Source organism: Lepus europaeus, chromosome 5 (assembly GCF_033115175.1).
Source record: "Lepus europaeus isolate LE1 chromosome 5, mLepTim1.pri, whole genome shotgun sequence".
Lineage (NCBI taxonomy): Eukaryota > Metazoa > Chordata > Mammalia > Lagomorpha > Leporidae > Lepus > Lepus europaeus.
This window is the reverse complement of record NC_084831.1, coordinates 85,897,339-85,923,269: the sequence shown is the minus strand read 5'-3', so window position 1 is coordinate 85,923,269 and position 25,931 is coordinate 85,897,339. Positions and strand designations below refer to the sequence as shown.

Genomic DNA, 25,931 nt, shown 5'->3' with positions numbered 1-25,931 from the left:
TTGGCCTGGCCCATCTTGGGCTGAGCATATGGGGATTAAACCATTCAGTGAAAGACTTCTCTGTCCGTCTCTGTCTCCTTGCCTTTCAAATAAAGAGAAAATAAATTAAAAGTTTAAGTACTAAACAGAAATCACGGATCTGAAGAACACAACAGCAGACTAGATCAAACAGAAGAAAGGGCCAGCAAATTTAAAGACAGGTCACTGGAATTGCTCAATCAGAGGAGCAAAAAGAAACACAAATGAAAAAGAGTAAAGAAATCTTAAGGGACAACATCAAGTAGACCAATACACTCAATACAGGAGTTCCAAAGGAAAAAAAAGACAGAACAAAGGTCATCGGGAAAGTTCTTTAAAGAAATAATGGCTGAGGCAGATGGAGCTGAAGCTCAGTGGATAAAGCTGCTGCCTACAATGCCAGCATCCCATATTAGCATTGGTTCAAGTCCTGGGTGCTCCACTTCAGATCCAGCTCCCTGCTAATGTGCCTGAGAAAGCAGTGGAGGATGGTCCAAATACTTGGGTCCCTGCACCCATGTGGGAGACCTGGATGAAGCTCCTGGTTCTTGGTTTTGGCCTGGCCCAGCCCTGGTTTTTGTGCCCATTTGGAGAGTGAACCAACAGATGGAAGCTTGCTCACTCTTGCTCTTTCTGCCTCTCCCCGTTTCTCTCGTCTCTCTAACTCTGCCTTTCAAGTAAACAATTTTTTTTCAAAAAGAAGTAACAGCTGAAAACACTCCAAATCTGGAAAAGGAAATGGACATTCTGATCCAGGTAGCCCAATGTACTCAAATAAGATGCCCCCAAGAATCGATACTGAGATTCATTATTATCAAGTAACCAAGTCAAAGATAAAGAGAGTTTTGGAAGAAGTAAGAGAGAAAGCTATTTGTCTCACACAAAGCCATGTTCATAATACTACCAGCAGGTTTTCCTGCAGGAATTTTGCAGGACAGAAGGAAGTGCAATAATATTTTCAAAATGCTGAAAGACAAAAACTAAAAAATTATACCTGGCAAAACATCCTCCAGAAGTGAAGGACAGGTACAGATTTTCTCAGGCAAACCAAAGGGGACTCACCACCACCAGCAGACTGCCTTACAAGAATGCTCCGGGCTTGAAACAACTTGAAACACAAACTAAGCAGCAACATGATAGCATTCGATAGTACAAAACTCACTGGCACAACAGGCTAATCCTCCGCCTTGCGGCGCCGGCACACCGGGTTCTAGTCCCGGTCGGGGCACCGATCCTGTCCCGGTTGCCCCTCTTCCAGGCCAGCTCTCTGCTGTGGCCGGGGAGTGCAGTGGAGGATGGCCCAAGTCCTTGGGCCCTGCACCCCATGGGAGACCAGGAGAAGCACATGGCTCCTGCCATCGGAACAGCGCGGTGCGCCGGCCGCAGCGCGCTACCGCGGCGGCCATTAGAGGGTGAACCAACGGCAAAGGAAGACCTTTCTCTCTGTCTCTCTCTCTCACTGTCCACTCTGCCTGTCAAAAATTAAAAAAAAAAAAAAAAAACAACTCACTGGCAAAGGCAAATGTAAACATAAATTGATAGTTCCCAACTCATAATGGTGCACCTTACAATTTTTCAGCTTCATCAGGGTGCAAAAGTAATATGCATTCAATAGAAATTGTACTTCAAATTTTGAATTTTGATCTTTTCCTGGGCTATTGATATTTGCTACAATATTCTCTCGTGTTACTGAACAACAAGAGCAAGCCATAGCTCCCAGTCAGCCACACGATCATCAGAGGGAAACAACTAGGATGCTACAGTGCACTGCCTAGCTATGGCATGAGGTTCAGTGGGTTAGGTGTCTTAAAGGCATTTTTGGCTTAATAACATTTTTTGAAGATTTATTACTTATTTGAAAGTCAGACTTACACAGAGAGAGCAAGATACAGGGTGAAGGGATCTTCCATCAAGTGAGAGCAAGGTTCTTTTTTTAAAAAATCTTTTTTTATTAAATATTTCCAACATTCAAAGATTGTTGGCAGTGCATTTTTTCCTTCCTAAATCCATCTGGGATTTTCATATGGAGTTTTCTTTTTCTTTTTTTAAATTGTATTTAAGGTATTCAAATTTCATGTATTTCATATATACAGATTTAGGAACATAGTGATCCTTCCTACTCTACCCTCCCTCCCACCCTTGCTTCCAACCCTTCTTCCTTATTAGTCTCCTATTCCCTCTGTTAATTTTTACAATGATCTGCTTTCAGTTTACTTTATACTCATAAAATTAACCCTAAACTAACTAATGAGCTCAACAAATAGTATGAAGAAAAAAAACACTTCCTTAATAATAGTAACAAGGGCTGCAAACAATCATTAAGCTCAAAATGTCATTTTCACTCCTATACATATTTTTGGTACTCTATTAGCTACCACAGATCAGGGAACACATATGGTATTTTTCTTTTGGGGCCTGGCTTATTTCACTAAGTATAATGGTTTCCAGTTGCATCCACTTTGTTGCAAAAGACAGGACTTCATTATTTTTTTTTTATAGCTGAGTGGTATTCCATAGTGTATATACACCATAATTTCTTTATCTAATCATCAGTTGATAGACATCTGGGTTGATTCCTATCTTAGCTATTGTTAATTGAGCTGCAATAAACATGGGGTACAGATAACTCATATGATGCTTTCATTTTGTTTAGGTAAACTGCCAGAAGTGGGATTGCTGAGTCATATAGGATATCTATTGTCAGCTTTCTGAGGTATCTCTATATTGTCTTCCACAATCAGCCAGCTGATTTTTGACAAAAGTGACCAGACCATACACTGAAGAAAGGATAATCTCTTCAATAAGTGGTGCTGGCAAAACTGGATGTATGTATATAGAAGAATGAAATTAGACCCCTACCTCTCACCATATACAAAAATGAACTCAAGATGAATCAACGACCTAAATTTAAGTCCTGAGACTATGAAGTTGCTGGAAGAAAATGTAGGGGAAACATTTTAAGACATTGATATAGATGATGACTTCTTGGATAAGACCCCCAAGCACAGGCAACAAAAAGAAAACTAGAGAAATGGGATTATATAAAATTCAGAAGCTTTTGCACAGCAAAGGAAAAAGTCAATGGAATAAAGAGACATCCAACAGAATAGGAAAAAACATTTGCAAGCTACCTATCTGAGAAAGGATTAATATCCAGAAAGAAAGAGAGATGGAGGGAGGGAGGGAAATATCTTAGAACTGCATCTACGAACTACATTGCATCTCTTCTCTTTGTATTAATATTACATTAACATGAGAATTGATGAGAATTGTGTTATAGCAATTATCATCCCTATGATCCTAAGAACCTAATGTATTGATAAATTCCTTTAAAAATGAAAAATATGTTAAATTGAAAAACCACAGTAGATTACCACACAAGTTCTGATGGCAACCTATCATAAAAGCAAAAGAAAAGTGCTGGCAAAGATGTGGAGGGGGGCCAGCACAACGGCTCACTTGGTTAATCCTCCGCCTGTGGAGCTGGCATCCCATATGGGCACTGGGTTCTAGTCCCAGCTGCTTCTCTTCCAGTTCAGCTCTCTGCTGTGGCCTGGGAGGGCAGTGGAGGATGGCACAAGTGCTTGGGCCCCTGCACCCGCATGGCAGACCAGGAAGAAGCACCTGGCTCCTGGCTTCAGATCGGCACAGCGCCAGCAGTGGCAGCCATTTGGGTAGTGAACCAACAGAAGGAAGACTTTTCTGTTTGTCTCTCTCTCATTGTCTGTAACTCTACCTCTCAAAAAAAAAAAAAAAAAAAAAAGATGTGGAGAGAAGAGATTTTTGTCACACTGATGGTCGGAATGTCAAATAGTGCAGCATTCCACAATATAGATTTTTGATAATATTCATTTTCCATGAACTTTTGAAAGACCATATATATGCACTGGTTTCACAATTTTTGCACCAAAATAAACATATATTTTAATGATATTTTTGCAGGGGGCTCCAATCGAAAAGAAAACAAAGTTGCTAAGCCTTTGCTTGACAAGGCTGCTAAGCCTTTGCTGGAGAGTTTGCCGCACTTCCACATCCCCGTGACTCAGCGTTTCCAACAATCCAAGATGGCTCCCAGGGGAGGTACTTAGCCTGACAGGAGACTTCCGTATTCGTGAACAGTATGTGTCATCGACTGTGATAGGCCCTTGAGGGCGTGCCAGGCTCGTGTCCTGCTTTACCTTTCAGCTGGTTGGCTCGGTTCCCTTGTGCCCTGGACAGCCCCCTTTCTGTGTCTATAAAAGCTTTTCCCCTTCCCAATAAAGTCGATAACCCAGCTGCACCCTGGGCGATGACTGATCTCCCTGCTCTGGTGTGGTTCCTTTGCCGCTGACACTCATCATCCCGCTCGGCCCCTGAGCTCCCCAGGCTGGCCCTGAGGAGCTCTATTGGACCTGCTGCCCCGTGACAAGCAGCACATTTTCAATGAAGTTTCTGAAGTATCTGTGTATAGACTCAGCATTCAGAACGTTTTGGATTTCGGAGCTTTTCAGATTCTGAATTTCCATATTAGTACTCTCAATTGGTAAAGTCTACGCAAATATTAAAAAAAAATCTGAAATCTGAAACACTTTTGGTGCCAAGCATTTCAGGTAAGGGATATTGAATCTGTAGTACCTATCTTGCACTAAATTTGTGTGTGTGTTTGTGTGTGTGTATTTAACTATAAAGTTCTAACAAAAATCTGCCACATATTAGTACTACTATTAGTACTACTAATTGATGCTTCCATTTCTAGTGAACTGAATTATTGATGAGCCATTTATTTGCTTCATAAACAAGGAACAACTATTTGGTGACAAATGAAATTAGTGCACAATAGTAAGCAACAAAAGTACAAAATCCTTCATTATCTTAAACACAGGTTGACGTTTATTTTTTATGGCAGTATCTCACCAACTGATGGCCAACACTTATTATACCAGTTAAAGTTAGATGTATCCTCTATGTAATGCTATCTGATGTTAACATTCAGGGTATAATCAGAAAACAGAACCACTAGGAGACATATCTATATCTCTACATGTGAAACTGTTACGGGGGGCCGCCACCTGCAGTGCCAGCATCCCATATGGACGCGGGTTTGAGATCTGGCTGCTCCACTTCCATCCAGCTCTCTGCTGTGGCCTGGGAAGGCAGTAGAAGATGGCCCAAGCCCCGGGGCCCCTGCACCCACGTGGGAGACCCGGAAGAAGCTCCTGGCTTTGGATCGGTGCAGCTCTGGCTGTTGTGGCCAAATGGGGAGTGAACCAGAGGATAGAAGACCTCTCTCTCTGTCTCTACCTATCTCTGTAACTCTTTCAAATAAATAAATAAATATTTTTTTAAAAAAGAAACTAGCTCAGAGTTTCCTTTAATATCTTATAACAAATATGAAGATATACATGTCATGACAAATATTATTAATGTGTTTTATATGTGATTGTAAGGGAATGACACAGTGGGAAACATCCAAAATCATTTCATTAACATATAGACATATTTATATAAAAGGGGATATGAATATGCTTATATCATAATACTGCAGAATTCATTTCTAGAACTAGTCACATGGTCACAGTTGTTATTTATAATTAACTTCTTCCACTACTCAATGTATATTTCCTTTGTCCTCAGCAAGTACCTTCACTATTTGTAGTTCCTTAACTGGTTGTGGAGCCCAAACTTTCATTCCTTTAGAACCTAGGCTCTAACATCACCAATGCCTAAATCGGATTACTACAACTTTCTATTAATTTTACTCATGGAACCTGGAGTATGGCGTTTCAGATGTGCTCTTCCCATACTGTATAGTAGCAACTTAATTTCCTCTTGATAGGCTTAATCTATCAATAATTTCCCTTCTTTGCCTGTGTATTTACAAAGTGTCTAGATAAAGGCAGTTCAATGGAATCATTATTGTGTTCCCAGCTGGAAGCATTCTTCTCTTTGGAACTATAATCTAGATCAGCAGAGCCTAAAGTTGCAGGGAAAGGAAGTAAAAAATTTTGCTAGTGGATCATAGGGTGTAATTGTGTGTGAAGCCATTTCCAACCCTGATTTCTGGATGCATGAATCCTGGCTAGGGAAGAAATAAATGGCACCATAAATCAAAAACTAACTTGGAGCATATATTGCATCCTAGAGGATAGTATCACAAATCCACAAGGAATTGCCACAAATATGGCACTGCAATGAATCTTCCATTCTCTCAAGCCAGATGCTTTAGAATGATGCAGATCCCTATAAGACCAGTGAATTCCATGAATATGGCCTGTATTTCATTTCACTGTATTTCATTTGCTGTGAAGTGAGTTAGTTCCCTAGTCAAAAGTAATTCTGTGTGAAATATTACATTGATGGATGAGGCATTCAGTAAGCTCATGGTCATTGATTTTTAGCAGAAACATTGTGCACAATGGAGGTTAGACCATGTCCAGAGAAAACGTCTGTTCCAGTAAGAAAAAAGCATTGCCTTTTCCATGATAGGAGTGGTCCAGCATAATCAGCCTGCCACCAGGTAGACAGCTGAAATTAACTGAGAAGTTTCAGTTTTATACCTAGATTGACCAGGGTAAGTAGAAGTCCATTTTGCTGAGCCAAAGTATACCCTCCATCACCGACATCATGCCCCCTTTGTTAATGAACCAATCCATGGCCCCAGTGGTTCTACTCACTTGATTATATCCTAGATGACTGATGAATTGGGTAGTAAGAGTTATTCCAGGGAAACAGAATCTTAAGGCTAGATTTTCTGGATTGGTTCTGTGTTATCTACAACTGGCTCTCTTACCTTCTTATCTTGCTTTTATAATAATATTCAATATTCCTGTGTAAATCTTTAAAAGCACTATACAGAACTGAGTAAGACTTTTGATGGACATACAAACTAGGGTATTCAGGTTATACTCACTAAGGACTGAATCAACATACGAAGACAATCTCTCTGAATCTCAGGAGGTACATTTGCGAAGCTTCTCTCAGACCAAAACCTTGCAAAATGCTTCACAATACACCTGTTAAAGTAAAGAATTCCCAGTCAGAGAAATGAAAACTTTTTCTTTATACAGTTAATAATATTTTGGCTTTTAATTATATAAATTACACATGTATGTTTTGACTAACATTTACTATCAATTTTATGAGCTTTAAGATGAACATAACTATGCTCCCTTTGTGGTAAACACATATTTTTAAAAAAGTTTGGGTTGTCTGCACAGATTTTAACATAACTAATCATGGTTTGGCTAAAATAAAATTGATTCCATGCATCCAAGTAATGTCTAAATCAACACTTCTACTCAAATTGATGCAACCAGTAAGCCACTTACATTGTACCCAAGAAAACAAGCTAAGTCTACTTGTATGTAAAATTTGGAGAATTTAAGGACAAAATTCATAAATTAATAGTATCAGCACCATTAAGATAACTTACTTCATGCAGTCAGCAAAAAGAGTTTCCACTCCAACTGAATGAGCGATAATAAGGCACTCTAGTATAGATGCCAATGTTCTGGGGACAGGCTAAAATTGATAGAAAACACCATATTTACTCTTTTTCAATTTACAGAGGCTAGAGTATTTGTTTCATAAATATAATCTGATTTATATACCTAAACTGTAGAATAAATACATGTAATTCAGGGGCTAGCATTTGGCACTGAGATTGAGACAAGACACCAACATCCCACACTGGAGTACCTGGGCTGTTTCTGGCACCAGCTCCTGACTCCAGCTTCTTGCTAATGCAGAGACCCTGGCAGTCAGTGGTGATGGTTCAAGTAATTGGATTCCAGCCACCTATGTGGGAGACCTGGATTGAGTTCCTGGCTCTGACCTTGTCTTGGTTCAGTCCCAGCCACTGCCAGCCTTAGGGAGTGAATCAATGAATGGAGCTCTCTCTTTGACTCCCTGTCTCTCTTCATCTCTCTGCCTCTCAAGTAAATAAATGAATAACTTTAAAAAATAAAGTGAAAAAAGATTTCAACAAAGTATCATACTCATTATTAAAAATATTTCATTTCTTGTTGATTTAATAGAAATAAATATGCCTTTTATGTTTTTAAAATTAAGTGGATTATTCAAAATATATATAAAAAGCTGCAAATAACCCATATGTACTCATGAACATAAAAGACTAGAAGCAATGGTCTAAAGATTATTCATAAAAGTGATTATTTTTATGTTAGATATAATTAGTTTACTGAGAAATCTCAGAGGAGACACTAAGATAAAAATTTTGCCAACTAGTGCTTTCACTCATGCTATATTAAATCCTCCATTTTTCTATCCCTTAATGACATTCTAGGCAGATTCCATAACTTTCTGATTATTCTGTTATTGAAATTCAGTAGAGTACTATTTTAACATGTGTCTTATTTCCGAATTAATTATTTTGACAGGCAGAGTGGACAATGAGAGAGAGAGACAGAGAGAAAGGTCTTCCTTTGCCGTTGGTTCACCCTCCAATGGCCACTGCGGCCAGCGCGCTGCGGCCGGTGCACCACGCTGATCCAAAGGCAGGAGCCAGGTGCTTCTCCTGGTCTCCCGTGGGGTGCAGGGCCCAAGCACTTGGGCCATCCTCCACTGCACTCCCTGGCCACAGCAGAGAGATGGACAGGAAGAGAAGCAACCAGGACAGAATACGGTGCCCTGACCGGGACTAGAACCCGGTGTGCCGGCGCCGCAGGTGGAGGATTAGCCTATTGAGCTGCGGCACCGGCCATATTTCTGAATTAATTCTTACTCTCACCATCACTGACTAGAATTATGGTTGGGAAGGTGTGGAATACAGAAGAGAGCACAGTATAGTCTCTTGCTCCCCCATTTTCTGGGTCCAGCTCCTGTGGAAGAGGGATTTAGATGACTATGGTCACCTTATGTAATTATGCAGAGATCAAAACAGTAGGAAGATGTCCTGGACTTTGGTATAATTCAGATGCTGTTGGCCTTTGCTGATGTGGTAGCTCTCTTTGGGATAGATCAGGCTGCATCTCAGCCTCTCAGTGGATAAGGACTCCTCAGTGGTTCATAAGGAACAACTTGGTCCTGCATCATTCTCTTTTGGCTCTCATGGGACCAACAATGTCCTTCTTCCCAGTGGACCAGATATAAATGTGCAAGAGACTTCCCACATTTTTTTTCTCTGTACAACAGTAATTGCCATCTCTTATTATTGGGCTGGTCCTGGCTTCTCCAGCAAGCCTCCTTCCATTAGAAATCTCCACATTTGGGGCCAGGGCTGTGGTGTAGCGGGTAAAGCCACCACCTGCAGTGCCGGCATCCCATATGGTCCTGGCTGCTCCACTTCTGATCCAGCTCTCTGCTGTGGCCTGGGAAAGCAGTAGAAGATGGCCCAAGTCCTTGGGCCTCTGCACCTGCATGGAACACCTGGAAGAAGCCCCTGGCTCCTGGTTTCGGATCGGTGCAGCTCCAGCCGTTGCAGCCATCTAGGGAATGAACCAGCAGATGGAAGACCTCTCTCTCTCCCCTTCTCTCTCTCTGCTTCTCCTTCTCTCTCTGCATAACTCTGACTTTCAAATAAATAAATAAACCTTTAAAAAAAAAGAAATCTCCACATTCAAATATATTCTCACAGGTTTTTCAGGCATATTCCAAGCTACCTCAAGAAATTTCTCATTACTTTCTTTTCTTCTTTGTTGGAAGCTTCAAGGTGGATACATTTTAGAGATATATTAAATGTCCATCTGGGGATGAAACATCATCTCCTTATTGTAGATACTTCCCATCTTTAACCTTTGTGACACACTTGGATCTCTCTCCTAATTTTCATCTGAATAGAAGATGGGGGAGGCATATGAAGGAGAAGGAAAAGCCTTTCACCAGATTTTTAAAATCTCTACAAAGCTTAGGGCACCAGAACCTGCCCTCCTTCTTCCAGTCCCCTGACCTAGATGTTGGAGTGAATAGTTAGTGAAAGGTGACTGAGAGTTTGTTTCTCTCAGTAAACCTGGTGGGGGTAGTATTGGTGCTGGTACTGTTCCAGATGTTCACGGCTCTTTTTGAAAATGCGGACTGGTTCCTCAGCTATTACTTATAGGGAGTTAGGAGAAGTCCCACCCAATACAAAAATCTACATTTACATTGCTATTAAAATTACTGAATTAGAATTTATATAATTTATATTATTTTTTTAAAATTTATTTATTTTTTTGACAGGCAGAGTGGATAGTGAGAGAGAGAGACAGAGAGAAAGGTCTTCCTTTTTGCCATTGGTTCACCCTCCAATGGCCGCTGCGGCCGGCGCATCGCGCTGATCCGAAGCCAAGAGCCAGGTGCTTCTCCTGGTCTCCCATGCGGGTGCAGGGCCCAAACACTTGGGCCATCCTCCACTGCCTTCCCGGGCCATAGCAGAGAGCTGGCCTGGAAGAGGGGCAACCGGGACAGAATCCGGCGCCCCAACCGGGACTAGAACCTGGTGTGCCGGCGCCGCAAGGCGGAGGATTAGCCTGTTAAGCCACGGCGCCAGCCTATAATTTATATTATTGCTGCAAGTACCAAATAAAAGGGAAACATAATGTAAACAATTCTTTTGAGATTTGTTTTTGTTGACTGTAAAAATAATACATGCTCATTGTAGAAAACTTAGAAAGTGCAGAAAATGAAGATAGCCTACATAGTACATTAAAATAATGAAAGATTGGGGCCAGTGCCGTGGCACACTAGATTAATCCTCCACCTGCGGCACCAGCATCCCATATGGGTGCCGGTTCTAGTCCTGGTTGCTCCTCTTCTAGTCCAAGCTCTCTACTGTGGCCTGGGATAGCAGCAGAAGACAGCCCAGGTGCTTGGGCCCCTGCACCCGCATGGGAGACCAGGAAGAAGCTCCTGGCTCCTGGCTTCAGATCAGCACAGCTCTGGCCGTTGCAGCCACTTGGGGGGTAAACCAACAGAAGGAAGACCTTTCTCTCTGTCTCTCTCTCTCTCACTGTCTGTAATTCTACCTGTCAAATAAATAAATAAAATGTTTAAAAATAAATAAATAAAATAATGAAGGATCTAAAGAATTATGTACAAAATGGTTTTAAAATACAAAGTGTAGGAGCTTTCATTAGACAGTAAATTTACCTGTGTATAAACTAAAATTAAAAAGTTAATATTCACACCTACAAAGACAGATAGACAAGACCTCTATTCCATCCAAGGACCTACCGTACAGAGAGGTGGTGGAAGGGAGTACACTTTGAGAAAAGAACCAATGAAGCATTGTGTAGTTCTGTGATAAATGGAGAAGGTAACCTTAGTTCTTGACAGCCTTTCTCCTTCGGGCAAACCCTAACTGAGTCCCAGCTATACACTCTGTCTTTGGATTATACAGGATGCTCCTACATCTTTTTAGTAAACTCCCCATATCAATCTTAATTACAGTGATTTGAATTACTTCATTTTTTGTAAGCATATTATATGTGTTATTTCTCAAGTGGAGCTCCCATTCGTTAAACTGGCTTAATATTTTTTTTCAAAGATTTGTTTACTTATTTGAAAGACAGAGTTACAAAGAGAAACGGAGGGAGAGACAGAAAAGTCTTCCATCCACTGGTTTACTATTCAAGTGGCTGCAACAACCAGGGCTGAGCCAGGCTGAAGCTGGCAGCCAGAAGCTTCATCTGGGTCTCCCACGTGAATGGTAGGGGCCCAAGCACTTGGACCATCTTCCGCTGCTATCCCAGGCCCATTAGCAGGGAGCTGGATGGGAAGTGGAGCAGTCAGACAGGAACCAGCGCCCATATGGGATGCTGACATTGCAAGCAGCAGCTTCACCTGCCATACCACAATGCTGGCCCCTGGCTTAATATTTTTAATACTGAAAGCACTATAACTATCACAGTGAAAGATATAGTAGGTAATAATGAGTGACTTAAAGCAATGAGTAAAGATTTCTAAGACTTGACCATTACCTTTTGAAAGAAATTACAGTAATCTCTTCTTAAAATATAGATGGCTACTTCTTTTAATCCTTCTAGTCCATACATATCAGCCATATTGAGTATTTGACTAAAATAAAAATTGATGTACAGTTAATTCTCAAATTTAAAAATCAAGGAACACAGTAATTTCTTGATAATATACAGTATATCTAGAAAAAATAATAATCTGAATTTTTAAATTCAAATTTTGCATTATATAATAGATATTCTTTATTGATTATGGAATGAAAAAAGGGCAAAAACTGAAATCACTGACACATGATTTAATTAGCGGAAAATAACAAGAAGTGAATTTGGAGATGCTTCAAATTCCCCACATACTCAGTAACATCATGGTACTTCAAAGAGTTGGTGGAAAACAGACCTAAAAGATAAGATGTTGAAATCTACGCATAAGCAGAGTCTTTAAAAAGTTCATAAAAATGTATATTATGAAAAAACTGCCTGTATTTTGAGAATTTTATGAACCAAAATCAACTTATCTTTTAATTCCATTTCTCCATGAACTTTCTAAAGTACTACTGTGGAGAGCCAAATCCAGGAAACTGCTCTGAAGGCTATCTAAAGTTACAAAATTCATTGTAACAAATTTGTACAATAAAGATTTAATCAGGAATGGGGGAAATTCATTGATGCTTATCATATTGAAAAATCTATAAGTGACTCTAAGATTGGAGATAGCATCCAAAGACCCGATTCCTTTGCTTTTGTCATTTGGGAAGTATTTCTGCACCCTGACACATACTCTGGGTATTCAGGAAGCCTACAAGCTTTGAGAACATGATGCAATGTCATATGGGCTGCCAAGGGATAAAACATTTAGTGCTCAGTCACTGACTCATGGCAGGATCTCCCCTAAAACATATCCTATTTGAAGTTAAGGGAACCCAAGTGAATTTTTAAAATTTTTAAATTAAAGGTGCAACTGTCATTTGGTGATAAAACAGCAAGAAAAAGGAAAGACATCTGGAATTAGAGTAACAATGCGAACTTTCATTCCCCATTAGGATTTTAGAAGCATAGATGGCGTTTTACAACAGAGAACTTAAGAATCACAAAATTATTGGTCTTTGGGATGCCTCATATTTTTAAGTGAGTTTTAAGAACTTTTTTTCTTATGTTTTTTAAAAAAGACATCATGAAATGAAAAGTAAAAAACAGGAAAAATAACTTTCAATGTTTAGTGTGATCAGTTTTCAGTTTTATTTGCTAAAAACTTGCCGTTTGCTTCCCAAACAAAAATAAGGTTCTTCTAACATAATTTAAATCTAATAAAGGCTTTTATTAATCTTTTACTTTGAGTTGCTAAATCATCTCTTCTTCTAAATGAGTTGATTTGATTGTTTTTAGACATGCTCAAAACATAAGATATAGCAAAAGTAATAATAAAAACATAGCTTCTACTTCACTGACACTTTGGAACATAGCTCAACAAAGCATAGCCATAAGATTTTAATATTTTTATGTTTGAAACTATTAAAAAGTAATACTTACCCAACATTAGCTTTTCCTGGAAAATCCAAAGTTCCTCCATATATAAAATGCATCATAATATTCATTTCTACATAGTTTATACTGAAAAACAAAAGAAAATACAAATCTAGAAATAATTAAGGTTTACCTGACATCAATGATACATTGTATTTTCCCATAATTTATTGTCAAGATAGAATTCTCACTTTTATCTGAAAAAAATATTCTTCACAGAATTTCCATGTAGGTATACCATTAATTTAAAGTGAACTACAGCTGTGGATTAATATATATGCAATTAAATGTTATTAGTATATTATCAAGTCACTAGTTATTTATTGAGTATTTTCTACCACAGAATTTTAGAGTTAGAAGGGACTTTATTTTTTTAATGTTTATTTGTCTTTATTTTATTTGAAAGGCAGAACAACAGAGGGAGGAAGGTGGGAGGGAGGAGAGAGAAATAGACATCGCCTACAATAACCAGGACTGGGAGTCAGGAATTCCATGCAGGTTTCCCTTGTGGGTGTCAGGAACTCAAGGACTTAGGGCAATCATTGTTGCCTTCCAGGATGCACATTAGCAGAAACTGGATCAGAAGCAGAGGAGGAACATGAACCCAAATATTATGAAATGAGATGTGGGCATCCCAAGCAGAGGCTTAACCCACTGTACCACAACACCCCCCGCCCGCAGCAGGTACTTCAGATTTCATTGTCTAGCCCCCTGACCATTAAGAAACCTTCTCCTCAGCACCTCTGATTTTGCTTAAAGCAGCAGATGGACAATTCTGTTTGCTGGAAAGATTTCTTTTATGCTCACAGACTTCTTAATTTGTAATGCCTATCAATGACTCTAGCTTGGCCTACAACTTCATTATACAAATGAAAAAGTAAAGATATGACTTAAGAAATAGAAGCTTCTGCATAGCAGAAGAGAAAATCAACAGACTGGGAGAAAATACCCACAAATTATTCATCCAAGAAAGCACTAATATCCAGACTACATAAGGAATTCAAAATTTTAGCAACAAAACCCCAAACAATCCACCTAAGAAATGGGCAAAGCAGGGTGAGAGGTATAAGGGGATGGGGTGAGGGTTGGGGGAGGGGGCAGGTGTGTAGCACAGCAGTTAAGCTGCCACTTTGGATGCCAACATTCCATATTACAATGCCTGGTTCCCATCCCGGCTAGTCCACTTCCAATCCAGATTCCTGCTAATGTATACCCTAGGAGGCAGCAGGTTATGATTCAAGTGGTTAGGTATCTGCCACCCATATGGAAGAACAGATGGAGTTCTGGAGTTCTGGGCTCCTGGCTTTGGCCTTGCCCAGCCCTGGCTGTTGTGGGCATTTAGGGAATAAACCAGTGGATGGAAGATCTCTTTTTATCTTTCAAGTAAAATGAAAATAAATTTTAAAAAAGGAAATGGGGAGGCAGGTGCTGTGGTACAGAGGGTTAAGCTACCACCTGGAGAACTGAAATCCCATATGGGTGTCTGTTTGAATCCCAGCTGCTCCACTTCCCATCCAGTTCCCTGCTAATGCACCTGGGAAAGCAGCAGATGGCCCAAGTCCCTAGGCTGCTGCCCCTAACATGGGAGACCCAGAAGAAGTTCCAGGCTCCTGGTCTGCCTGGCCCAGCCCCGGTTGTTACTGCCATTTTGGGGGTAAACCAGTGGATGAAAGATCTCTTTCTCTGTCTCTCCCTCTCTCTGTAAATCTGCCTTTCAAATCAATGAATTAATTTTTTAAAAAAGGAAATGGTCAAAGAATCTAAATAGATTTTTTTTCAAAAGAAGAAATACAAATGGAAACAAATATTTGAAAAAAATGCTCAGTATCACTAGACATTAGGTGATGGAACAAGGACATAAGCCTCAGCATTCTCTGTCATTGCCCAAATGAGATAAACACTGGAATGTATTCCTTGCCCTTGAAACTCAAATGGGTCTCACACCCTATTGTCTTCATACTCCTCCCCAAATCCCCTGGAAAGACCAGTTCCAAGAATTCCCCTCTGCCTACTGCTCCCCACCCCACCCCCATCCCCAGCCTTTCTAAAATATAAAAAGGCCCTGTGGGACTGGTGCTGTGGCACAGCAGGTCATGTTTCCGCCTGCAGTGTTGGCATCCCACGTGGGCGCTGCTCCACTTCCGATCCAGCTCTCTGCTATGGCCTGGAAAAGCAGTACAAGATGGCCCAAGTCCTTGGGCCCCTGCACCCACGTGGGAGACCCAGAAGCTCCTGGCTCCTGGCTTCAGATCAGCACAGCTCCGGCCGTTGCGGCCATTTGGGGAGTGAACCAGTGGATGGAAGACCTGACTCTCTCTGTCTCTCTGTCTCTCTGTCTCTCTCTCTCTGCCTCTCCTCTCTCTGTGTAACTATGACTTTCAAGTAAAATAAATAAATCTTTAAAAAAAAAAAGGCCCGGCCCCTGGGGGTCGAGGCCTTCTGGCATGTGTTCCATCATGGGCTCCATCACGAGCACACGGGCAGTTGGTCACCCACCTCTATGGATTTATTTTCTCTGAATGAATTTGATCTGCCTGTAAATTTGTACACTGCTTCCTCTCTATTCTGTGCCTCTTTTCCTAACATTTTGGTGCCCCATGTGAGGAGGCACCAATATGCAACTCTTTTCCTAACACAAATAAAAAAGTACAATGATTTATTATCTCACCACAGTTAGAGGGGCTATTATCAAAAAGACAAAAAATAACAAATGCTGGTAACGATTTGGAGAAAAGGGAACACTTATACATTGCTGTTGGGAATGCAAATTAATACAGTTATTATGGAAAACAATATGGTGGTTCCTCAAAAAACTAAAAATAGGTCTACCATATGTCTCAGCTAGCTCATTTATGGGAATAAATCTGAAGGAAATGTAAACAGCATATGAAAGAGACACCTGCACTCCCAGGTTCACTGAAACACTAGGCACAATAACTAACATATGAAAATCAACCTAGGCTGATTTTTTCAATCAATCAATGAATGAATGGATAAAGATGTGGTGTATACACACAAAGGATTATATTTAGCCATTAAAAAGGAATGAAATTCTGGCATTTGTAGCAAAATGGATGGAGCTGGAGAGCATTACATTAAGTGAAAGAAGGTAGATGGGGGGCTGGTGCTGTGGCGCAGTGGATTAACACCCTGGCCTGCAGCACCGGCATCCCATGTGGGCGCTGCTCCACTTCCAATCCACCACTCTGCTATGGTTTGGGAGGGCAGTAGAGGATGGCCCAAGTCCTTGGGCCCCTGCACCCACGTGGAAGACCCGGAAGAAGCTCCTGGCTCCTGGCTTTGGATCCGCACACCTCCAGCCGGTGTGGCCAACTGGGTAGTGAACCATCGGATGGAGGACCTCTTTCTCTCTGCCTCTCTTCCCTCTGTGTAGCTCTGACTTTCAAATAAATAAATCAATCTTTAAAAAAAAAGAAAGAAAGGAGGTAGACATAAAAAGATAAATACCACATGTTTACTCTCATAAGTGGAAGTTAAAAATATACACAAATATATAAACATACATAACTGATATATATATTTAAAACTGTGATTTCTAGAGTTTGGAAAGGGTGGGGGAAGGTGAGATGAGGAGAGACTGGATAATAGGTATCAAAATACACTCAGGTGAAGGTAACGGGGTCTGGTAGAGTGATAACTTTTGTTCCCTATTGACTACCACATCTCAATCTCTAAATTCATGACCTCTGCTATGGTTTAAATATGGTTTGCCCCCCAAACTTTTGCTGAATTACAATTGTGAGCTATTAAGAGGTAGAACATTTAAGGGGATTACAGCTCTGTGCACATACACAGACTGACTCATCATGGGATCAATGGCTTAACAGGTTAATGGGTTATCTCAAGAGCAGGTCTCCTCTAAAAGTCAGTTTGGCTAGGTCTCTTGCGTGCTCCCTTGTCTCTTACCACGAGATACCCTGAACCACCTCAGGACTCAACCAGCAAGAAGTTCATCACTAGATGCGGCCCATCAAACTTGGCCCAAAATCACAATCTCTTTTCTTTATAACGTGCCAGTCTGTGGTAGGAAGAAAGACAAGCTCCTTCTCCCCACCCTCCACGCCCCACTCCAAATTTAGTCTGCTTTCTAGTTTTCCTATCTTGTTGACAGCACTGTTACAGGGCTTCTTGCAGCTTGCCCCACCTCCTGTACTTCTGTATTAATGGGAGTGAACTATCTGGATGGTGGACAACAACCATTGGTTGTCAGTCAGAAGAAACTCAAGATAAACATATGAAATACATAGAACTTGTATACTGTAAATAAAATTAAAAAAAAAAAACAACTCAAGACAAGAGGCTAAGAGGTAATTTGATTCCCCCAGCCCCAAACTAACAGGAAGATGCAAGAGAGAAGAATCTCATCTGCTACACAGATTCAGACTTCCTATCTCAGGGATACAGTAGGCAAGCCAACTTTGGATCTTACATTAAGGCACACTGTACTGCTTTACCAGTTTTTAACAATAATAAATAAAATGTTTTCTTAATATGCTGATTCTTTTGTTTTATTCTGAATGGGACAGAAGTATACTATTTATGGGGCCCCCTGAAAATGCAGAGGCAATTTTCATCAAGGTGCGAACTTCAAATTCATCTTAATTCTCTCCCTTAGTATACCTTCAGAGATTTCTTGAGTTCAACTTCTTCTCCCCATTTCCCCTCTCACCGCCTAGTTCAGCCTCCATTTTCTCTCATCTGTACTCTGACAATACCTTTTTTTTTTTTTTTTTTTTTTTACAGGCAGAGTGGACAGTGAGAGAGAGTGACAATACCTTTTCATACAAGTTTCCTGCCTAAGAAATGCTTGCACCCCATTTCCCACATCGCTATCAGAGTGACTTTGCTAAAATGTAAATCTGATAGTTTCTCACTTTCAAAACCTTTTAACTTTCCTGCAAAGCCTGCAGAAAAAGTCCAAATTCCTTGTCTCGGTATACAAAGTCCTTTTTCACCTGACCTCCAATTCTTCTCTAGCAGCTGCTCCAAGATAAATGAACTTACTCATCTTCCATACCTCAACTACTTAAATTCTTTATAATCCACACCTTAGCATTTACTGTTCACTGTGCTTAAAATACTTTCCCTCTCCATTTACTTCATCATTCAGACACAAGACATGTGGCTCTTACTCAGTTTCCTTAATACTCTCAAGGCAGAAAAAAAAATTGCTGAATACTAACACAATAACTGACATTTACTGAGCACTTATCATGAGCCAGTCCGAGCTATTAGCATTTTGAGTGCCTCTGCATCATTTAATCATCATAACAACTCAATAATACACACTATTATTAGTCTCATTTTATAGATGAGGAAACTGAAATTAAACTTGCCTAAGGTCAAATGGCTAGTGATGTACTAGAATTTAAATTCAGGCAGAATCATTCTAAAGCCTGGTTCTTAAACAGGATACTACACGTATGTCCATTATCCCACTTACAAACAGACTTGCAATATTTTTGTTTACATATTTTTCTCTCCTCCTAGAATGTGTTCTATGGGGGCAGTATTTGTATCTTAATTTATCCTTGTATCTATCTCTAGTACCAGCAGAATGTCAGCACTGATTCAATTCCCCCAGGAGCAGCATTTTCTTTTCCCAATTAACACTAGAGATCTGCAGTAGAATGATGATGCAACAGTGCTGATGAGATCCTCACAGACTGTTAAGTATCTAACATCTGCTAAAGGAAAAACATGAGGAAGGTGAGAAGAAAAGAAGTCCCAGAAAGAAGGACTCAGAAAGGTGTTTGTTTTGATTCTATGTCCTTAAGTAATATATATTCAATAACTGATGAAAGTTTAATAAATGGCTTATTGGGACACATATAGAGGAACTCAAACCTTCACCGATAAGCTGGATTGAATTTTTCATTAATTTAATAAATATCCACTGGCCCCTACTAGGTTAAGTACTAGTTACTGCAGATTCAAAATTCTGCATCTTTAATACTTAGGAAAAAAGTGAAATACCTAGACATTCTCATTTATATAATCATGGTTATTACAAGATTTAATCTCAGAATGATTAAGCCATATTATCTGTATACTTGTAATCTAAAACACTAGCATAATTACTAGAATGCATATTATTCCATACACCTTTCCTCAGATTCTTCAAGAGTCATCAACATTAGTGAGAACTGGCTGTTTATGTTGAAAGAATACTTTAAGATGACATATTTAAGCAAAAAATAATGACTAAATAAAGTCTTTTATTAAAATAAACAGCAAAACCTCGACAGTTGAGCCTATATATCAATATATATGATTGCTATAAAAACAGCAAGAAACTATTTTCCTGCTGTCTTGACAGATGTTTTACTAAGCTGCATTCTCATGACGATGTTTTAAGTCATTTTTATTTTTACTAAAAGTGCTTATAGAGACATAATCAACTAGTCTAGTAAAATAATGAATTACTCCAATAGCCCACAGTTTAAATGGAAAGATTTAAAGAACTACTCCAAGTAAAAATTCATCAAAATAAAAGCTTATAGGAAATGAAAACATTAAATATACCAATGTTTAATAAGGAGCACAATGATCAAAGATGAGACTGAACAAGCACCTCATTTACTAAAATTGATTTTTCTTAAGTTTCAGGTTCCCTTGCTGATGGGCTAAGGTAACATAGGGACTCATTCATTTATTTGTTCATCTATTCACACTGAGTATTTATTGAATGATAGGTTCTATTCCAGACTTTGGAGATACAAGAAGCTTCTACTCCAGAGGAGGGCATGGACTAAAATACGCAAATAAACATGTAAAGAAGACAGTTTTTATAGTGAAAAGTGCAATGAACACAATGTAACAGAAAAATACAAGAAGGAGCAACTGAGGGAACAGCTACTTTAGTGGTGTAGTCTGGGAATGGGACACTTCATCTGAGATTTCAATCATGAGAAACTAACTACACAAATTACTAGGTGGCAAACTCTTAGGCAGAGAGAACAGCAAGAATAAAGTCCCTGAGGCAGGAATGAGCTTACTGAAAGAACAAAGATCAACAAATGAGAGCAAGAATGGTATAAAAGGATGGAGATGGGGTTCAGATCATGTAGGGTCTTGTACATCATGGTAAAGAGCTTCGATTTAATTCTAAAATTCTTCAATGAGAAAACATTGAGGAATTTTTGTCAGAAGAAAAATATGGGGGCCAACACTGTGGCACAGTAGGCTAAGCCTCCACCTGTGGCACTGGTATCCCAACTGCTCCTCTTCCCATCCAGCTCTCTGCTGTGGCCTGGGAAAGCAATAGAAGATGGCCCAAGTCCCTGGGTCCCTGCACCCACGTGGGAGACCTGGAAGAAGCTCCTGGCTCCTGGCTTTGGATTGGCTCATCTCCAGCCACTGAGGCCATCTGGGGATGTAAACCAGGGGATGGAAGACCTTTCTCTCTGTTTCTCCCTCTCTCTGTCTGTAACTCTAATTCTCAAATAAATAAATAAAATCTTTAAAAAGAGAAAAATATGATCTATGCTTTAAAATATCATACTGAAGGCTCAAAGCAATCACAAGAATCTCCTAAGAAAGATCAGAAAATTCAAATTTATGCTCCAATGCCCAAGCCATCACCAAAAGATTTCTATTTATGTAAGATGGGAATACATATAGTTCCTTTAAGTGTTGGCTGTGTTTCACCTTCCATTCTAAGAAGTGGAAAATTCTTTGCTTCCTCTCACTAGAACAGAAAATTTTCCTTCCAGCTATACACTTCCATCCTCCCAGCATGACTGAAGCTAGGATTACAGAACTGTTTTTCTCCTCTCAATTTACTGAAGGCCATCTCTCTTAAAAAATATTATGCACACTACACCTTTGAGTTATCAACTCTATAAAAACACTGTGGTTGTTTCTGGAAGGACAGAATTTTTTTCTAATCTATTTGTAGCAAATATCTTGCAGATATGCAACAGCTGCACAGTTCCAAAAGAAGCTGATCATGCAAAACAGGGATTGCTGTCCTAGTCCTGGGAATGGCCCTCACCTTCTCCCTAGGAAATGACAACAATCTAATGTAGAGAAAGAAGGAAAAGACAAACAGTAATGTACAATCCATACTATGTACAAATTGCTGTGCCAGTTTTTCCTTACTGTATGTGTCTCATTAAATCCTTTCAACAACCTCAGGCTTTTGTGAGCATTTGGAGAGTGAACCAAAGGACTGGAGATTTTTCTCTCTGTCTCCCAAATAAAATAGAATAAAAGATTTAAAAAATAATATAATAAAAGGCTAAGTGTTTACCTATTTAAGCTCATCAGCACATGAAGGGTGATTGAAGAAAATGGAAAAAAACAACAAAAAATTCTCCTTGCTTTATTCCCATAGCTAAACTTAGAGGTCATTTTGAACTACATAAAGCAGATAAAAGTTGAAGGGGCATCTTTTCCAAATGGCCTCCCTTTCAGATTCCAATCCCACCCAATGTGTTCCCTAATGTACCTACCAAGAACTTGAGGGTTCTATGAGTCAGAGTTTGAAAAGAACTGATTTTAAAAAAAAAAACTGATTTAAACTGCGGAGGAAAAAGCAGTCAAAGCTCAAGAACAAATGCCAAAGGGAAACCTTGATTTCTTCACTGACTGCAGTGGAATGAACCCTGAAGAATCAACAAACATGTGATTTACATTCAGCATAAGCATTTATTTGACCCAATGACCTTGGGAGACATTTAACTTTACTGATCTTGTTTTCACTAATCTGTAATACATGAATATACCTTCTCTATCTCAAAGACCAATCTAAAAACTAAAGAGCATAGTACATTGTGGAAGAAGCATAGAAAATATGTAGTATGATCATAAGCTATTATAAGAGTTAAGGATAAAATATATTAGGAGAGAGGAAATACATAATAGGTATCAAGTAGCAAATATTGTAACTAACCTACAATAAACTAAGAGTTCTTTCAGGAAAACATTACACATATGCTCTATGTATGTAAATTAACTACCTTCTGCTACAAAATAAGATCTTAAAATCATATACTTCTTTTGGCTTTGTCTCACAACAGAGAATCACATTACTTTTTTTTTTAAGATTTATTTATTTATTTGAAAGTCAGAGTTACATAAAGAGAGGAGAGGCAGGAGGTGGGGGGGGGGTGGGAGGGTGAGAGAATAGGTCTTCCATCTGCTGGTTCACTCTCCAATTGGCCTCAATGGCTGGAGCTGCATCGATTCAAAGCCAGCAGCCAGGAGCTTCTTCCAGGTCTCCCACGTGGGTGCAGGGGCCCAAGTACTTGGGCCATCCTCTACTGCTTTCCCAAACCATAGCAGAGAGCTGGACTGGAAGAGGAGCAGCCAGGTCTCAACCCGGCGCCCATATAGGATGGCGGCGCTTCAGGCACCAGCCCCAGAATCACATTACTTTTAATGAATGTGAAAAAGTTTCATTCTGAGTCAAACTAGTGTTATTTTTCTAACTAAATTTTTATTGAAATCAGTCCAAAAAGAGTGGACTAGCAGTTTAAAAGATGTCTAGGGGCTGGCGCTGGGCTGTAGTAGGTAAAACCGCCGCCTGCAGTACTGGTATCCCATATGTGCGCTAGTTCAAGTCCCGGCTGCTCCACTTCTGATCCAGCTCTCTGTTATGGCCTGGGAGAGCAGAAGAGGGCCCAACTCCTTGGGCCTCTGCACCTGTGTGGGAGATCTGGAGGAAGCTCCTGATTGCTGGTTTTGGATCGGCCCAGCTCCGGCTGTTGAGGCCATCTGAGGAGTGGACCAGCAGGTGGAAGACTTCTTTCTCTCTCTCTGCTTCTGTCTCTCTGCAGCTCTGCCTTTCCAACAAATAAATAAATCTTAAAATAAAAAATGATGTCTAGGGAGCTGGCATTGTGGTTAAAACTTTGGTTCATGCCCCAGCTGCTCCACCTCTGACCCAGCTCCCTACTAATCCTGGAAGGGCAATGGAAGACAGCGGAACTGCTTGGGCCTCTGAACCCACATGGGAGACCTAGATGGAGCTCCTGACTCCTGTCTTTGATCTGGTGCAGTCTCAGCCATTGTGGCCATCTGGGGAGTAAACCAGCAGATGGAAGATCCCTCTCTCTCTCTCTGCTTCTCTCTGTCATATAAATATGACATATAAATATGACTCTTTCATATAAATAAATCTTTTTTTTAAAGATGCCTGGAGGCTGGCATTGTGGCATAGTGGGAAAAGCTTTGGTTCATGACCCAGTTGCTCCACTTCCAATCTAGTGCCCTGCTAATGGCCTGGAAAAAGCAGTGTAGGATGGTTCCAGTGTTTTGGCCCATTTACCCATGTGGGAGACCTGGAAGAAGCTCCTGGCTCCTGGCTTCAGTCTGGCCCAGCGCTGGCTGTTGTGACCATCTGGGGAGTGAACCAGTAGATGGAGATACCTCTCTGTCTCTTTCTCTGTAGCTCTGACTTTCAAATAAATAAATCAATCTTTTTAAAAAATGATGTCTAAAATATATGAAATACAGCCACTGGACAAATTTCTAAAATGACTTCATAATGGTTATACTGAAGTGGCATACTTAGAAAGATTCTGACTTCAGCTAGCACTACATTTCCTGTATTTTAATCACCATAAAGGAAGAGAGTTTATCAATAAGACACATACATCATTTATGGTGTTTTTCAATGGTAAAGATAAAATTTCACCAATAGACCTGCCTACACATTTCTTTTATCCACAAGATAATAAAATCTTTGGCTTGGCATTTAGAAATCTTCCATAATCAGAAACTGCCTATTATAGACCCAATGTTTGTGCTCCTTCCCCCTAATTCATATGATAAAGCCATATGTGTTTGGCCATATTTGGTCATTATGGTGCCTCTGTGAAAAAACTGAGGTTAACTGAGGTTGTAAGCATGGACCTTGATCTCATGAGTGTTCTTAGAAGAGACACCATGGAGCTCTCTCTCCAAGTGCACACACTGAGGAAAGAATGTGTGAGCACACAGTAGGAAGGTGGCCACCTGCAACCCAAAGGGAATGCTCCCATCAGACGCCAGCCTTGCTGAAACCTTGACCTTGGACTTTCAGTCCCTAGAACTGTGAGAAAATAAATTCTGTTATTTAAGCCATGCAGGTTGGTATTTTGTTATAACTAAGTAGATTAATACAGAGATTCTATTACTAAATGCTCCCTACTACCTCTCATTTCAGAAACTTTACTTTGGTGAATTCTATTATAAGAGAAATATTTAATTGAGCATACAGGGAAATCAGATTCCTAAAAAGTGCTCGGTATGAAGTACTATTTGCAATCATTTTCAGTTAAACTGCCTTCTAAAAATTATGCTTACCCTTGAAGAGTAATATACTCTTGGGTGCTTTCAGCCCAACAGCCACTCAGCATTGCAGCAAAATAACTAGATCTGGCACTTAAAATGGCCCTAAAGGGAAGAAGGGGGAAAACACAGGTAAACATTTATGTACTATGAAAAATGTAATCTTTGAATGAAACTCTTCATTTTTACTTCTTAAACATGATAATAATCCATTTTTCTTGTTTGTATTCACTAACAGGAATTATTACAATAATAATTACAAGCCTATTATCTAAGTATTTTGATTGCTTATTTAAAACATGAATTCTAAAGCACTTGACATCTTTAACTTTTTACCATTAAAGGCTCTTTAATAACAATTAAAATTATTCCCATGATTAAGAGTAATAAACCATATATAAATGGAGAAATAAAGACTAACGATGACACTTAATGGCTTAAGAAAGCATAGAGACTATAATTACTGTTTGTCAATTAAATTTTTTAATTATGAGAAAAAAATAAAAGAAAGACTTCATCTAAAGTTCTTGAGTTCTAATTCAGAACTCCCCCTAAATATGCTCAGGAAGCTGGGCTACACCTGGGGATTGAAAAAATGACAGGGAAGATATTTTCTGTTGAATTTCATTCTATCTTCTCAAGTAAAATGTTGATTTTTTTTTTTTTTTTTTGACAGGCAGAGTGGATAGTGAGAGAGAGAGACAGAGAGAAAGGTCTTCCTTTTTGCCGTTGGTTCACCCTCCAATGGCCGCTGCGGCAGATGCACTGTGCTGATCCAAAGCCAGGAGCCAGGTGCTTCTCCTGGTCTCCCATGCGGGTACAGGGCCCAAGCACTTGGGCCATCCTCCACTGCCTTCCCGGGCCATAGCAGAGAGCTGGCCTGGAAGAGGGGCAACCGGGATAGAATCCGGCGCCCCAACCGGGACTAGAACCCGGTGTGCCTGCGCCGCTAGGAGGAGGATTAGCCTGTTAAGCCACGGCGCCGGCCGATTTTTTTGTTCTTTAATCCAAAGATTACCCTTTGACTTCTACTCTGTTCTAGGCACTATCTAGGTGTTAGGAGTACAGTGGGAAATGGGATTACAGAACAATGTAGTATTCCAGTGCAGGGTGGGATGGAAGAGTTGAAGAGGACAGGAAAAAGCAAAGACATCTCTGGCAAGGGCCTATTCAGTTGTCTCAGATCAACCAGCCTATAAAACA

At 40.0% G+C, this 25,931-nt stretch overlaps 1 protein-coding gene across 3 annotated transcripts in view; it reads right to left on the bottom strand.

Annotated features, from left to right (window-relative positions):
• Positions 1-25,931, bottom strand: part of BTBD8 (BTB domain containing 8) — a 100,442-nt gene that overhangs the window by 29,159 nt on the left and 45,352 nt on the right. For 2 of the 3 annotated variants that reach the window (XM_062191729.1, XM_062191731.1), the window contains 5 exons: positions 24,744-24,833; positions 13,437-13,517; positions 11,913-12,009; positions 7,430-7,518; positions 6,908-7,010 (listed from right to left, as the gene is read on the bottom strand). In XM_062191729.1, coding sequence (XP_062047713.1) covers positions 6,908-7,010; positions 7,430-7,518; positions 11,913-12,009; positions 13,437-13,517; positions 24,744-24,833 — 460 coding nt within the window. The remainder of the gene's footprint in view (positions 1-6,907; positions 7,011-7,429; positions 7,519-11,912; positions 12,010-13,436; positions 13,518-24,743; positions 24,834-25,931) is intronic. The other variant, XM_062191730.1, reaches the window with a different exon arrangement.